This window comes from Alternaria arbusti (genome assembly GCF_024043155.1).
Source record: "Alternaria arbusti strain BMP 1465 chromosome Unknown scaffold_31, whole genome shotgun sequence".
NCBI classification, from domain to species: Eukaryota; Fungi; Ascomycota; class Dothideomycetes; order Pleosporales; family Pleosporaceae; genus Alternaria; species Alternaria arbusti.
Window position 1 is genome coordinate 51,499 of NW_026249971.1, and position 16,066 is coordinate 67,564.

The 16,066-nt window shown below is 54.5% G+C and overlaps 7 protein-coding genes across 7 annotated transcripts; 3 read left to right on the top strand and 4 right to left on the bottom strand.

Moving 5' to 3' along the window:
- Positions 1-121: 121 nt before the first annotated feature.
- Positions 122-1,676, bottom strand: TUB1_2 (beta-tubulin; the record flags this gene model as incomplete). Its single annotated transcript, XM_051451705.1, has 3 exons — positions 122-1,306; positions 1,363-1,485; positions 1,665-1,676. The coding sequence occupies 3 exons, from the start codon at positions 1,674-1,676 to the stop codon at positions 122-124; spliced, it is 1,320 nt and encodes a 439-aa protein (XP_051297100.1).
- A 503-nt stretch (positions 1,677-2,179) lies between these two features.
- J4E86_011212 (uncharacterized protein) lies at positions 2,180-3,300 on the bottom strand (the record flags this gene model as incomplete). The annotated part of the gene is made up of 4 exons (XM_051451706.1): positions 2,180-2,360; positions 2,407-2,911; positions 2,964-3,150; positions 3,202-3,300. 4 exons carry the CDS (start codon positions 3,298-3,300, stop codon positions 2,180-2,182), a joined length of 972 nt encoding a protein of 323 aa, XP_051297101.1.
- Positions 3,301-3,767: 467 nt separating this feature from the next.
- On the top strand, positions 3,768-4,281 carry J4E86_011213 (uncharacterized protein; the record flags this gene model as incomplete). Its single annotated transcript, XM_051451707.1, has 3 exons — positions 3,768-3,797; positions 3,863-4,029; positions 4,119-4,281. 3 exons carry the CDS (start codon positions 3,768-3,770, stop codon positions 4,279-4,281), a joined length of 360 nt encoding a protein of 119 aa, XP_051297102.1.
- Positions 4,282-4,600: 319 nt separating this feature from the next.
- Positions 4,601-6,285, bottom strand: J4E86_011214 (uncharacterized protein; the record flags this gene model as incomplete). The annotated part of the gene is made up of 4 exons (XM_051451708.1): positions 4,601-5,779; positions 5,827-5,898; positions 5,947-6,050; positions 6,105-6,285. 4 exons carry the CDS (start codon positions 6,283-6,285, stop codon positions 4,601-4,603), a joined length of 1,536 nt encoding a protein of 511 aa, XP_051297103.1.
- A 512-nt stretch (positions 6,286-6,797) lies between these two features.
- Positions 6,798-8,118, bottom strand: J4E86_011215 (uncharacterized protein; the record flags this gene model as incomplete). The annotated part of the gene is made up of 2 exons (XM_051451709.1): positions 6,798-7,279; positions 7,329-8,118. The coding sequence occupies 2 exons, from the start codon at positions 8,116-8,118 to the stop codon at positions 6,798-6,800; spliced, it is 1,272 nt and encodes a 423-aa protein (XP_051297104.1).
- A 719-nt stretch (positions 8,119-8,837) lies between these two features.
- Positions 8,838-11,507, top strand: J4E86_011216 (uncharacterized protein; the record flags this gene model as incomplete). Its single annotated transcript, XM_051451710.1, has 1 exon — positions 8,838-11,507. The coding sequence occupies one exon, from the start codon at positions 8,838-8,840 to the stop codon at positions 11,505-11,507; it is 2,670 nt and encodes an 889-aa protein (XP_051297105.1).
- Positions 11,508-12,386: 879 nt separating this feature from the next.
- J4E86_011217 (uncharacterized protein) lies at positions 12,387-14,840 on the top strand (the record flags this gene model as incomplete). Its single annotated transcript, XM_051451711.1, has 2 exons — positions 12,387-13,067; positions 13,119-14,840. The coding sequence occupies 2 exons, from the start codon at positions 12,387-12,389 to the stop codon at positions 14,838-14,840; spliced, it is 2,403 nt and encodes an 800-aa protein (XP_051297106.1).
- Positions 14,841-16,066: the final 1,226 nt, after the last annotated feature.

Consider the following 16,066-nt stretch of genomic DNA (forward strand, 5'->3'; position numbering starts at 1 on the left):
ACTTTCGCAACATGTCGGATCACAGCCAGGTCGCTCAAAGTACGAATCGAATTACAACGCTCGTGTCCACACGTGAAATATTCCAACAACCAAGCCCAGCGGGACGTCAGCCATGACCAGCTTACTCCTCAGCCTCGAGAGGAGCCTCCTCATCGTACTCGTCCTCACCCTCGGAGACGGAAGCCTCCTGGTATTGCTGGTACTCGGAGACCAAGTCGTTCATGTTGGACTCAGCCTCAGTGAACTCCATCTCGTCCATACCCTCACCAGTGTACCAATGCAAGAAAGCCTTGCGCCTGAACATGGCAGTGAACTGGTCACCGACACGCTTGAACAGCTCCTGGATGGAGGTCGAGTTACCGACGAAGGTGGAGGACATCTTGAGGCCGCGGGGAGGGATGGAGCAGAGGGCGGTCTGGACGTTGTTGGGGATCCACTCAACGAAGTAGGAGGAGTTCTTGTTCTGGACGTTGCGCATCTGGTCCTCGACCTCCTTCATGGAAACCTTACCACGGAAGTAGGCAGAGCAGGTCAGGTAGCGACCGTTGCGGAAGTCGGACGCAGCCATCATGTTCTTGGGATCGAACATCTGCTGGGTGAGCTCGGGAACGGTGACGGCGCGGAAGGAGTGGGCGCCGCGGCTGGTGAGGGGAGCGAATCCGACCATGAAGAAGTGGAGACGGGGGAAGGGAACCATGTTGACGGCCAACTTCCTCAGGTCGGAGTTGAGCTGACCGGGGAAACGCAGGCAGGTGGTGACACCCGACATGACGGCGGAGACGAGGTGGTTCAGGTCGCCGTATGAAGGGTTGTTCAGCTTGAGGGTGCGCATGCAGATGTCGTAGAGAGCCTCGTTGTCAATGCAGAAGGTCTCGTCGGAGTTCTCAACCAGCTGGTGGATGGAGAGTGTGGCGTTGTAGGGCTCGACAACGGTGTCGGAGACCTTGGGGGAGGGCACGACGGAGTAGGTGGCCATCATGCGGTCGGGGAACTCCTCACGGATCTTGGAGATGAGGAGCGTACCCATACCGGCACCAGTACCACCTCCGAGGGAGTGGGTGATCTGGAAACCCTGGAGGCAGTCGCAGCCCTCGGCCTCGCGGCGCACGACGTCGAGGACCTGGTCGACGAGCTCGGCACCCTCGGTGTAGTGACCCTTTGCCCAGTTGTTACCAGCACCAGACTGGCCGAAGACGAAGTTGTCGGGGCGGAACAGCTGGCCGAAGGGGCCGGCGCGGACGGCGTCCATGGTACCGGGCTCGAGGTCAACGAGGACGGCACGGGGCACGAACTTGTTGTTGGACGCCTGCTGTAGATCAGTATTGGTCTTTTATCTGCCAAAAGCGTAATCGAGGGACGCACTTCGTTGAAGTAGACATTCATGCGCTCGAGCTGCAGGTCCGAGGTGCCGTTGTAGACACCGGAGCCGTCGAGGCCATGCTCGCCGGAGATGGTCTGCCAGAAGGCGGCACCGATTTGGTTACCCTGGGCAGTGTTAGCTGTCGTCTGTACACAGAGGAGCGATATTAAAACTTACGCATTGACCGGTCTGAAGGTGAACCTGTTGCAGAGAAACGCCGTTAGCTGTTGTTCTTTGTTGTCCCTGAGTCTCGGCGCGGGGCAGCGACGCGCCACGACTAGGCGGCAGTGCGGGCGATACGTACAATCTCACGCATGTTGGCGGTTGGGGGCGAGGAATATGGAAGTTGGAGAGGTGAAGATGCGAGGAGCTGGGTTATGGCTGGTCGCTGGTGGTGGTGCTGGTGTGGAGAGCAGGAGGAGCAGAAGCGGTGAGTGCGTTAAAGATCTCTGTGGGTCGTCTGCACGGGCCGTCGGCGCTAAAGCTATTTACTAACAACGCGCCAAAGCTGGTGCCTGCCGGCTGAAGGGGCTAGTCATGAACATGTACAGCTGCACTAGCAAGGCACAAGTCGTTGCTGTCGAATGGCTTCGTCGCTTTGCAGTATCTTGTATTACTGGCTGGTTTCATGTCGTGATAGACGTGCTACTGGAGGCGGTTGCGGACTTGTTGTTCCCATCCCATCCCCTATCAAATCCGCCTATCAGTGTCGTCGTTCGCAGCGCAGAATACCACACAACGCTGATCTTGCAAAGCACATGCATAAATCCTCCCTGACACGCGAACCTAATCCTGCCCAAGACTCCACGTCGTCACCGCCTATAGCTCCTTCTTCGTTGAGCCATTTGCATGACCACCTGCCTGTCGCTTGACAACCTGCGGCATCGTCCAGAAGTTTGGCCAGTAAAGCTCATACTCGTCCTGTCTGTAGTTGAGGCAGTGTCGCAGCCATACGCCCCATACAATGTAGTAGTAGGCTCCAGTTCCCGTCATGAGATGCCTGGTATTGTGAGCTTTCGTCTTTCTAAGATGAATGTGATACTCACCACCAGCCGTGACCCTCGAGCACGAAACCCCAGGGCATACCAATCTCCCTTCGCCACTGGATCAACTGCGAGCAATGCACGTTGTCGAGGTGCCAGACAGCAAAGCCTCCCAGGAAGATGCTGAGGCCGAATCCAATCATCTGCCACATCTTACTGAGAATTTCCTGGTCGCGCACGTCTTCTCTCTCTTGTACCGCCTTTACACCTCCGTGCGGCCGCGGGTTCGCTGCTTCCCTCTCCTTGGACTTGAAGCGCGGGCGGATGTTCACCTCCATTACATACATGGCGCGGAACAGGACAATCGCTGTGAGAATCGCATAGGCGTTCTGATGGAAGGTGGGGTCCTGGAGGAAGTGGTAGTAGAGCGTAATGAAGGCGGCAAGAGACACAAGCCCAATTGCAAGAACCGTAGAGTACAGCCTTGACTTGCCATAAGAGAACGTCGCAAAGTTCATCAAGCAAGTTGTGTAGATCATCGAAAGCTCGTCTACCAACTGCATAGGATCTGACACGTATCAGATACTGCGTGTGAACGATTGATTCAGCAGCGAACATACATTTCAATGTCGCGTGAAAGAGAAAGCTCCCAGTTCCAACCAGTAGATAGCCAATAAACGCCACGAGAAAGACGGTGTCATGTCCATTCTTCAAGCAATTGCGTATGCCTTTTGCAGCGAGGTACATGAACAGCAGATTCGTGAGCGTGTTGATAATCTCCGCAGAGTACTGCGTGACTACATAATTCTTCAAACGGTTAGCATGCGCATCTTCAACGCAATGACCCTCTCAACTAACCTCTTCACACCAATCGAGAGTAGAGGTGACCGGGGAGAAGAACCCATCTTGTTCAGGCGGGTACGGTATCGACGGTAGACGGGAAAAGAACGCAGCCATCTTCACTCTACAAGAATCCTGAAAAGAGAAAAAGAAAGAAGTGAGAGGTTGAGGAAAGAGAAACTGCAGGTGTTTGACCTCGCTATCAAGCTTGTATCTAGCACCGGCTTTTGCGGAAGGAAAGACTGGAGAGCGACAATCCGCGACACGAGAGGCCCATGCTCCAACGATAGGCTGCCAGACTACCACGCCACACGTGGGCAAACAGTAAGGATTACTGCGCAAAAGGAATCACCCCCAGCACGCATTCATACCATCAACGTATACCTCTCGCACACGTCGGAAAGCTTGGCTCCCGAGGCTGCAAGCTCACGGTGCAGTTTTCGGTGTGAATCCAAACAGCCAATCACATCCGCCCAGGGTCTCTCGCAACTACCGAACCGAGAAAGCTTGAGAAGCAGCAGCCAGGCCAGCGCTCTCACGAGACCTACGAGCCAATCGTCAACATTACCAAATCTCCGTCCACCATGTCCATGTCAAACGAGGCCTTGCAGAAGGTGCGTCAATCATTGCGATGTGATGGATAGAGAAAAGAGCGGGGATCTAACGCGGAAACACCCAGGTCCTACAAGAAATCAGCCAAAAGAAGGCCTTCGCCGAACAACAACTCGTCATTGTCAAACAACAAAAAGCAGCCCGGACACGAGAGGGGCGTATGCTGCAACTCACTTCCTCGGAAGTCTCGTCGCTGCCTGCAGAGACAAAGGTGTATGAGGGTGTTGGCAAGATGTAAGTTGCATGTCTCGATATTTGCCCCTCGCGACTGCGGGAGAGGAAGTGGGATGAGATGAAATACAGAGACTGATTGCTATGAACAGGTTCGTCTGTACGCCTATTCCAGATGTGCAGAAGAGGCTCCAGGAGGAGAGTGAGGCGTTGAACAAGGAGATGACCAATTTGGATAAGAAGGAAGATTACCTTGAGAAGACGTATACGAACAGCAAGAACAGCCTTGAGCAGGTGCTGAAGGGCGCGGCTTGAGTGTGCTGTCGGTATTCCGTCATAGTCATGAGATCGATTCGAAAAATCGGAATGAGGGGTTAGGAAGACTAGAAAGAGTCAACCCAGATGTTTGCTCTTGCCACCGAGTTCTGCAAAGGCAATGACGAACACCAGCTTCTAGTCTACAAATGATAGCAGGAATTTGGTAGTAATACAGCCACAAATTCAATACGATGTTGATAACACACAGACCACCAGAACCGTTGACGACCATTTACACCACGAAATGATCGACGATAGTCGCGGGAGTATGAAGTAAAGTGTTTTTTCGCTTTTACCATGCCTCTATCTCTCACCCCTACCGCATCCTAACAAGCATCGCCTCAACACCCTCCAAGCACTTCCTCACCTCCTCTGCCGCCCTGGCTACATACGCGCCATCCACTACCCTATGATCAGCACTCCAGCTAAACACACACTCCTCCCTCTTGATCAGCTCATCGTTCTCCCCAAACGCCGGCACCACTCTCGCTTTACCGATACCCAAAATACCAACTTGGGGTCCAACGATGACAGGTGCCACAGCACCGCCGCCTATGCTACCAATGTTGCTGACTGTGAAGGTCGCGCCAGTGAGATCAGCGGATGAGAGTTTGCCAGCGCGTGCCAGCGAGCTGAGGCGTTGGATTTCTTGAGCTAGCGAGGCGATGCTGTGGTTTTGGACGTTTTTGATGACGGGGACGAGAAGACCCGCCGGCGAATCTACTGCTACGCCGATGTTGTGGCTTCCCTTTAGTATGATTTGTGGCTTGTTCGGGTTCGTCGTAGTGTCGAGATGTGAGTTGAGTAGCGGGAATTGCTGGAGCGTGAGCGATACGGCCTTGATGATAATTGGCAGCGGCGTTATCCGTTCTGGCTTTTCGCGACCTGTGTTGTACTTTTTGCGGAGCGAAGTGAGGGAGCTGAAGTCTACAGCGTCGGTGTATAGGAAGTGGGGGATGGACAAAGATTTGGTCATCTGCTTGAACATGCCAGACTGAACTGGAGTCAATTGCTTGACTTGGTCCTCCATTTGTTGTGTAATCATTGGGGCCGGAGTCGAGGTTGCCGATGGTGTTGTAGTGGTTTGCTTCATCGATTCGACGTGCCGTTGTACATCATCCTTGAGTACGCGACCCTCCCGTCCCGTGCCTTCTATATCCTCGATCTTGAGCCTGTGCTCCTTGACCATATGTCGTACAGCTGGGGTGGCGAGCGATGCATGCTTTCCCGGCTGTCTTTGTGTTGTGGATGGTTCGGATGGCAGACTCGTGCTTTGATCTGACACAGGCACGTCTTCAGCCGCAGCCTTTGTGTCATTCCTCCCAAGCTCGATCCCCTGTTCTTGTGGCTCTGCAGAGCTTTGTGCTTTTTGTTCTTGGGTGCCGCCGCCTCCGGTGAGTAAGACCTCGTCGTCTTGTTTGCCTGATCCTCCGTTGAGCAGGGCCTCGTCGGCAGGAGAGATGTCGCTTTGAATGTCGATATCTACTAGAGGCTTCTGGAATCAGCTCATATTCGGTAGTACTTTCCCGATTTCAAGCTTACCTTTCCAACCTTCGCCATGTCATCCGCCTCGTAGTACAACTTCTTGATGATGCCATCGAATCGCGAGGTGATCTGCCGGAAATTAGTCCTCGCCCTGACTGTATCCTAGACGGCATGTACCTCGACAGATGCTTTATCCGACTGCACTTCGCAGATAGGGTCGAATTGCTCGACGCGCGCGCCGGGCTTCACGAACCATTGGATGACCTGGCATTCGGTAATACCTGGGCACAGCATGATTAGCCGCAGCCACCAGCATCTCTGACTCGCCTACTTACCTTCTCCAATATCCGCCAAAAGGTAAGGCTTGACGACCAATAGCCGCTTTGTCCCCCGAAACCCTCTTCTCTGCTCGTGTATGCGAATGTTTGCATTCCTGGGTGCAGTAATTGACGCGCGGTGGGCGAGGTTTGGGCGCGAAAACACGCGGGATGCTTCTCTGCTGGCGAATGACTTCATGGTGGGCGTGATTTGTGTGCAGATTCTTTCTGTGAAAGAAACATCTTCATGTACTGCCGCCGAGGTTTGGTATTGTGAACGACCAAAGCCGACAGTTACCGCAGCCGATGACACAAGTGGAAGCTGGGGTAAGCCACTAGCGAGTTTGGGGTATAGCGTTTCGCGGGTTAAGGAAACAGGGGTCCGTGTGCACAATCTCGTGGGTACAACGGCACATAGTCTCACTGTTTGGAATGACTGGTATTCTGCAGGTGCATGAGATCAGATATTTGTGGTTGTGAATTAACATCTCTATTCTCGTACCCCTTTGACGAGGCACTACTCCCACCCTGTGACGAAAAGATTTCTCCGATACGCAGTAGCTAGGTAATTATCTGCATGTCACGATGCGTACATATGCAGAAATACCTATACTTAATCTGACTTCCATGTAATACACGAGTGCTTCGGCATATGGCTGCGGTCACAATCGTAATGACCTCGAAATGACCATCCATATACATGTTCATATGCTACACCGCTGGTCCCCTCCCGATCCACAGTCTGAAGCTACGGAAAGGGCCTCTCCTCTTATCTGTGTTGTTGTACTGGAACCCAGGACCTAGTGTCAATTGATTGGTGTTGAAGTACAGCCATCCATCCCAGATAGCCATAGAATCAGCATGTTGAATCATCGCGTTCCTCACCAACGTCTTCACTACATAGTCATTCGGTGGAATGAGACCAGATCCTCCAGGCGCATTGCCGTTGACTGTCATGTTGGTTTCAGACTCCAGCGTATCGGCGTAGTATATCGCGTTCTGTTCACTCGCTGCGATGTATACTCGGCCGCGATCGTCAGCAGTAAAGCCAGCTTGCTCGGAACCGCATTGGCCTGGATTCTGTACGGCGGCAAGGACTTCAGTGTCTGTCAAACTTTGGTCAACTAGAATGTCCTGAGAGATGTAATAAAAGCGACGGGAGGCTAGAACGCCCCAGTAGAAGTTGCCGGATGCTATGATTCCGTCAGTAACATGAGCACACATCAGCTGAATTTCACGTACCCAAGGCGATGCCATCTGCGGCAGTCGTGAGATGACCTTTTTGTGTGCCATTCCAGGTGTAGATGAGCTCGCCGCCATATGAACCGACGTACTTCTCGTCTGCTCGAACAACACTCGTATTGAACAGTCTGCGTACCGCACTGCCGTTCTCGAGATCCACCGCTAGCAACGAGCTGTTCTTGCTAGCATCAGTGATGAAAGCATATCCTTCTCGTCCACCCAAAGTCGTATTGACACGCATGTCGTTCATATTCATCCGATGCGACAATAGATCCCGGGGTATCACATAGGTCTGAAGATGCTCTGCCGTCGTCTCATTGAAGCTCATGAGCTTTGCACCTCCAAATAGCGCATTGGTGTCTGGGCTGGCGTGGGCTGGAATTCCGCTGTCAACCACCCACAGCCTTCCCCGGTCGTCGAGAACAATGTTCTGGACGTTGATGAAACAGGTTGCCGGATCCTGACCGGCGGTGCAATTCTGGATAGCTGCATTCGGCCATGGTTCTTCGTCGTTGTACGATGTGCAAACAACCACGTTGCTTGGTGTCTGGCCTGAGTTGCGAGGATATGTCAGGTAGAGATTGTGCGCGGAATCGACGGCCAGACCGGTGGAGGGCTTTTGAGAGTCGTGGATAGGTTGTAGAGGAGGGCCAACGAGTGTGAAGTCTTGGGGATAGGCACCAATGGTATATCCGGGAGCGAAGGGATGATAGTCTCCTGATGATACCTCAAAATAGTCTGATGCCAGTGAGATGGGAGCAAATCCCAACGCCAGTGCTATGAATCTCATCTGGACGGTACAACAACGACCTCGGGATGTCTCGGAGGCTGCAGGGTTTCTGAGGCTATGTTGAGAAATTGCAGCGGGCTGTTGTTCTCACAATTAGGTCAGTCAAACGTGAAGTCTTACGCCTAGAGATGAAAGAAGTCGAGGAGCTTCACTGAAATAACGTTCAGAGGTCCCATGGTTCCCGCCCGCGTCCGTCTGTTGAGGGGCCCGAGGGAAACTATGACCTCCGCGTGAGCTACGTATCTATTGGTTACCAGCCACATGGAGACATGGTAAAGTCCAGGTAATCCATGAGGATAAAGAGGGGTACCTGGTTTCCCGGGGGTAATGTAGGCTGCATGTCGCAATACATTTATTAATGCTGATAGGCATGTACACGTGTAAGCATTGCACGCGGTTGTGAACGCGTGCCATCGGGTTCCCGTCAATTTCGATGCAGGCAATTAGTCCTCAAGCCCAGCAGCAGAACATCGGAAAGTTAAAACAACACTTGGTGATGAAATGACATCCGGATCGTCCTAAAACTAGTCGCGGGCTGATCGATCGAGATGATGGTGCAGGAATGACGTTTTGGCGCGGAAGGAGAGGGCGCACGACCCTTCGTGATTCGCGACTGCCGAAACGCGTCTGCTAAGGAAGGCACCGCCAGCACTCACAACAAACGACACGGATAGCCATGCGTAGTTCCGATGTCCACCTACGCATTGCAAACGAAGACAATGCTACATTCAGCCTCTGAGACGCCCACGCAGTTGTTACGACTAGCCGCCAAACGCGACGAATCCAAGGCCCAGTTGCCCTCGAAGCAGACGAGAGACTCTCTCTGCGGTCTCGGAGCTTTCACCAAGCCGTTCACGATCAGAGAGCACTCTGGCTCACCGTACAAAAATAAGCCCACCACCTTCAGACCCGTACGAGTAATTGGACGTTCCCAGCTGCCTCTGACCTTCCTCGACATCTCCGCCGACGAGAACTTCGCCCCGAACAGCCTCTTCGCGGCACATATCGATATACTCGAGGTTGGAGAATGTGATAGTCAAGACCATGCAGGCCCCAAGATACTCGTCGCACGTTTCGAGGCAAAGAATCTACTATACGCCATAGAGCGAGTGAAGCCACGCGTCTATAGTATCTGCAAGCTTGCGGGCTGGCTCAAAGAGAAGGATGTCACAGACTTGTGGGACCCCAGAAATCTCCAGAGGCTGCAAACACGCCCAGGATCAGAGACGAATGCGGCCGTACAAGGAGAATGGTGGCAACAGGCCGCTGTGGAGACACACACTGTGGACCTACCACCCAGACGAGCGCGAATGACGATGATGCGACCGAAGTTACAACCAGAGATAAAGAAAGAGCATGCACACCAACCGGACCTGGCTTTAGAAGCCCCGAGGAGCGAATACCTGGATACGACTTCCACGGAATTCCCTCTAGAACCTATGCCCGACGCGCCATCGCCACAAGAGCAACTTGCCTTGCTCGTCCAACAATATTTGGATGCAATTTACATGTCCAAAACCTCACTGGCATACCTAGCGAAGGGCCCAATCACTCGAATCCGGAACACATTTACTTCGGCTGAAGAAGGAGCACCGCCTACCCATGAACTTGTCACATTCTTGAGAACTATGCTGCTGAGTCCAAAGGCCAGCGAGAAGAAATATCACGAAAAACTACCATCCTTGATCAAGGAGATGCCGCCCGGGAGCTACTCGGATGATGAGCACGGCCCAAGTGTCAGCAAGCCGAAGAAGTCGAAGAAAAAGATGAAACTCAGTCGGGAGGGTGTATACCCACAGGAGGAGGCATTCGTCAGGAAGTGGTGGCAGTCGGAATTGCCAAGTGGCGACAGTACGGCTCCAGAGACTCTAGACCAGCGTATCAAGAGGCGCATTGGAGATTTGCGGGTTCGCGAGACGCTTGCGCAATTGATTCTCATGCTCGAAATTGTTGCACTAGAGACACTCTCCACACAGAAACCACCAGAACAACAAGCTACCGCAGACGGAAGTCAAGCCCAGACTGAGCAGCCGATCCCGAAGAAGCGCAAGAACAAACTTGATGACATCAACCTACAACTCGATTTGCTGCTGGACAAGCTTTGCATCTGGCACGCTACGGAAGAACTAGGTATACTAGATTTTGATGACAAGCCGTCACGACAACACGACGGACCCGATGGATCTGGACGAAACAATTCGAACGATCGCCTGCACAGCTTCTGCGTCGAAGTCATTATCCCCTTCTACATCAACCGATTACCAGAGCAGGCGCTCATGGTGAATAAGAAGCTGGGTGGGCCCACACATAGCTTACCAACAAAACGCAAAGCTGCCAGGCCACCACTCACCTCACGCAAATCCGGCAGTTCGAAGGAACCCGAGGCAAAGAAGTCACGGCGATCGCTGGCCCGGGTCGCTACCGACAACACGGGACGGACTACTGAGCGAATAACACCGTCCCTGAGCCGATCTGCCACTGATTCCGCGCTGTTAGATGGCATCAAACGAGAAGGCAGCGAGGTACCTCTCTCAGCCATACCTTTCCGACGCAGTCCATCTAAGAGCGCTCGGCAATCGATGTCCCAGATCCGACATCTGCAGGGCCGTCAAATTGATCTAGCGGAGCCTTCGGCTGCTGCATCAGCTAAGATAAAGCACAAGCAACGTGTGGAGGAAGATCTTCAAGAGGCTATTTTAGCGTTGAAGAAGCCCAACCGTGGACTAGCTGCTGGTGGCTACATTGCCGACATCGAGCAACGTGGTCTGGGTTTGCCCAAACAGTCAAGAAAGCCAACAGTCACTGTGAGGAAGACCATCAGGGACGTTCAGGTGTCAGCGACACCCCGGGCTGGGCGGAGGACGAAGAATTTGGTTGAGCAGACGCCAACCCACCATCACTACGATCCGTTCGTCAGACCTCCCGGAGCGGAAGCGCCCCCCTCCAGCGAGTTCTGCGTGCCGTCCTCTGGAGTCCGCCCAGCAGCTACAATGGTGCCGGCAACGGGCCACCGCCACTCGACGGCTCGAAGTCTAGCGCAGTCCGGTATTGCCGAGACACCGTCCAAGGCGCCAAACAGCCTACCATTCTCTACAGACTCGGTTAGGAGGAAGATCTTTGCAACCCCATTGAAGGCGGCGGCGTCTTCTTCTGACGGCAGGGGTTCTGCACAATCACACGTGTTCGAAACTCCTGTCAAACCTACAGGTAGTCCGCCTCCTAATGACGCCCAATTCGCACCTGCTGCGATTGCTGCCACACCTACCAAGCCCGCGTCTGCAACAGCGAATAAGGTTGCACCGATCGCGCTCGCATTCGTAAACAAGCATGATGCTGAGCCATCGATATACGATGCCTTGGGATGGAACGACGATGATGATGGATTTTGATATACTTACGTGAGATTGTTGCATATTGATGGCACTGAATTAGCGAGCATACGATTGATTGGCATGCATCGGAGCATTGGGCGGCGTGTACAGCATTCTGGAATTTGCGTGGGCGTACGAGACGATGGTGTAGTTACACGGTTCATGATTCCCCTGGGTAATTACTAAGAGGCCAGCACAGCGCAGTAAGCCCAAATATATGCTCTCGCACACGTTCCAAGCTCAGGCCGCTGTGTCCCCATAAAGTGCAGACTATGCTTACTTGAAGAGGACAAGCCCGTGGTCAGCGCACGCCTGCGGTGACGATGGCTGGTCTGGGCGACCATGGAACGAAAGAGGAATTCTTTCGCGTGTCTGTGTATCGTGTCTGTGAAGCGTTCCACAGTGTTTCTTTCGGGGAATTGCATGTGCCCGCGACGCGATGCCATAGTGTGATCGTGTGAGGCGACAGGTACCCGCGCCGTGAGGAACCAGGGATCGTCGCTATAGCGTATATTAGAGCCGGCGTCCCTTGCAGTAGACGACTTGGGCCCACGCCGGATAGGAGAGACGGCCACTCACAGCGCAGCGCACCCGTGGCCGCGATGGTAATTTGCCGGGGATCACCAACAGTCGGCCCTTAGCCTATGCCCCTAAAGACGCCTCCAGTTGCCGGCTGGTCCATGCAGCCGTGTGTCCAAAGGCCTAATCACGCTGAAATTATGAAAATCAGAGAGACGCGCCTGGTGTCTCTCACTTCTCGAGTCCTGATTTCCCTGCCCTTACACTGCCCGACTTGGATCACACAGGAAGCTCGCGTCGCCAAACCTCGGACCCCGAACATGCTGAGTACTGCAGCCAAGCTAAGGTAGCCGACCCATTTGGACAACTGCAGTAGCCATGGCTGTCGCTGCGGCTTCCCGTCCTGCGCCCCATGGACAGCGCTCGCCAACCCTCAGCGATGCGGGCATGATCCTCCCCTCGTTCGAGGCCGACTTTGAGCGCGCTGCCTCTCCGCCCGTTGCTGAGCGCCCGCCCTCGCCGTCCGACCTCTATAGGCACGCAAACTCCAGCCGAGTCAGATTAAGTTCCGCACCGCAGGGCCGGCGCCGCGCCTCGCAACAGACGAAATCCCCGTCCCTATCAGCACAGTCCTCGCGCTCCACGCTGCGCAACATGCCCAACTCAGACGCGCCTACTAAGAGCGTGCCTGCCCGTGACGATGCCCTCGCTTCGTCGCCCACCATCCAGAATGCCCTGAGCCGCCATTCACCCAGCACTTGGCACGGGCAAGATCAGCACAAGATCAGCCCTACTTCCAGCTCCGTGTTCAGTGAGGACTTTGAGCACTGGCCGGGGTTCGACAGCCACGACAACTTTGAGGACAGCGGCGTGGATCTCGAAGACCAGGAAAAGCGCAACCACCACACCCGGGACAGCGACGCCGGCAACGGCATGGGCAGCGAGCGGTGGCACGAGGATCGCACCAGTGGCAGTGACGACGAAGACGACCCGTACTCGTCGGCTGCATTGAGTAGGAGGGCAGAGATAATCCTGGCCAATGCAAAGAAGCGGCTGAACGTATGCGCTTCTGGATGCTGCCACACATCGAACGATTGCTAACGGGAACAGGTCATGGAAGGAAACCTCCGTGGTGCGCGAGAGTCACTGGTCGTCTCACCCACGTTCCACTCAAGAAACACATCTTCCGACTTGACCTCGCATATAGCGGCCAGTCGCGACCGAGACCGACGACTGTATGCTGGCATGGGCCCGATTCCTCCGCGCATCAACTCTTATCGACAATCTCTCCTCACCCCGAACGGTAGCCCCAGCCATGCACGCGGTCTGAGCGAGACATCGGTGCCACTCCCTTTCACGCCTTCCTACTCGTACCTGACCCGGACTACATCCAACAAGCGCGCATCGAGTGCATTCGGCCATACCAGCGGCCCGTGGTCGCCTGAGAGCTACGGCCAGGGGCGTTTCCCCATCAAGGAGTCTCGAAGCGTGGAACATCTCCGCAACCCTCGCTCAACCTGGAACAGCAGCGAACGCGAGTATGCTGCAAGATCCGCCTCGAGGAGCTCACGATCCCCAACTGCACTAGAGACTTTGCCAGAGGATGAGGACGGACAGAGGGTGCATCGCTCCACATCTGCAGCCAGTGGTCTCCGCGACCAGATGAACGATCTCAAGGGTAGAATCTCTAGTCTGAAGCTCAAGGCGCAAGAAGACCACCTCCGACGCAGAAGCATACAGAGCCTACGCGCACCGAGCCCCTTTACGTCTTCTGATACATGGCATCCAAGAAGCACACCGACAAACGCTGGCTTGGGCATTACGACGGACCCATACGAAGAACAGGAGCGACCCTTGACCGCCACGACCACCAACTCCCAGAAGCACGGTGAGAAGCTAGTGACGCACTTCAGCAAACTAAATGGGACTAATGGACACCCGTACTCTGTCCAACCATACGACCAGGCTGAGGCTGAATCAACCGACCCGGAAGCGTACGAAGACGAAGATGCGGACGAGACTGAGGAGTCAGACTTCGTTTCGGTCAATGGAGATGAAGTACCTGATCCGGAGAGTGTATACGAGGACGCTGTCTACGAGATGCCTACCACTGAGCGCCACGAGGACCGCGTAGATGCGTTCGACTACGAGACCTTCTTCTTGCACAGTGCAATGGGCACCTACAGCGTGGAAGATCGCCGATCGAGTACTAGTTCGGGCTCCTCTGCCGCAACTACGCGGCCCGTGACAGCTGTGCAGACAACGGATGAACTCGGCATTGGCGAGAAGAGAGCGTCATTCCACCAGCGGAATCCCAGCGTTGACTCGGTCTCCACTGTAGCCACGTTCGCGACTGCAGCTGAAGAACAAAACGACGATGAAGAAGAAGAGAATGAGCAGATGGATCAGTTCTCTCAGCAGATACTGTCCAACCAGAACCGATCTGTCTCGCGCCCAGGGACACAGAACGGCCTCCTCTCTCTGCGTTCTGATTCAGCAATCAACATGCGACGCGCTAATGGCTCGTCTCCATCGCAGAGGTCACTATCACGTGGCTCGTCTTCGCCTGGAGAGCTCGCCAGCGGACTCCAAACCTCGAGGATATACTCCATCCTCACTGAAGGCTCCAGAGACGAGCCACGGGTGGCACTAAGCGAAGAAGAGACGCAGCTCATCTACGGCCTGGCTGCGAGTATCCAGAACGTGTGCTCCAACCTACAGCACACCTACGGCGATGCCTACGAACGCAAGGCATGGCGACGAAGACTTGACGAAGCCCGCAAAATACTTAATGGCGAGGGCGAGGATGGTGCAGACGACCAATCCTTCTAATGCTCCGCAGTTAGCCCTCGAACTTTCCTTTCTCAGACTTACGGTAATGTCTAACTCGACTGTAGCGGTTTAGCGTCACTCGTTTCCACCTTTTACGAGCTTACTCCCTATCATGTGTAATTTGGGACATCCCCTACTTTCTTTTCGACTTCACCATTTCCTTTGCTTTGGCAGATTTGCGGTGTGTTTTTTGTAGGTCACGACTTTGGAACTATAGATAATTTCTCTTATGTGTATTGATACCCGGGAGGCAGCGGCGGGGTCACAGGACTCCGGTGTATGTGGACACGTTTTTTGTTCACGCGTTTGCAAGTACTTCTTAGCTCTAGAATCTAACATGCCCGTCATCCATGTACGTAGGGCTGCGAGAACCAATCTACGATCTACCAACCCAGCACGTTGGGCCTGACCGAGTGTCAAAGTCATGCCAGCGCCCGTGTCTAGAAAGCCGTCAGAAGACGGTGGAACGACGGGGTGGAGTCGGCGCGAGATTTACCCCTCCCGAGGCTGTCACGAACCTAGATCCATGGGAGGATTGCCTCCAAGTTTGGGGAGAGCGCCCCACCAAACACCGTCACGAAGCCATTGCATGCATGCAAAATACAGACTGCTGTGCGTTGTTCATGTACCATCGTGGACAACGAGGAGCGACGGCAGGCCTAATGCACGTCTGCGACGCGTGCAGGTTTGCCGCGCTCAGCGATGGAGCGCGATGTGTGCCGACAGCGCGCTACGATTGGATCGCGCACGGCAACGCTGGACTGGCGGTGTAGATGTCGGCCGTGGTAACCACTGCAACTGAAGGCTGCCAACAGCACGGATACCCACTAGAGCCTCCGCAATTGGCCCACCGCGGCGTGGCTGGGGGCGTGCTAGACAGAGAGGGATGGTTCCGGAGGGCCATGCGCTGAACTGAAGCACAACATTGAATTATCCCACGACAGGCTCATGCAATGCGCCCCGGCTCTAACCCTAAAATTTTGCCCAGCGGAATAACTCCAGCCTGCCGCCTGCATCGCGCATCGACGTTTCCCTGCGTCTGATCGCATCGACACATCTCACGATAGCTGGGCCAACCCTCTGCTCAGCACCCGCCGCCGCCCACAGCTCCGGCCGAATACCCCTCGACTCACACCCCTCATTTTTCGACATCTCGCCTGCGGCTGGTCCGGGCGCGTGTGTGACGAAGGTGGATGAAACGAACCGCAAGCTCCAACCGGCTTGGT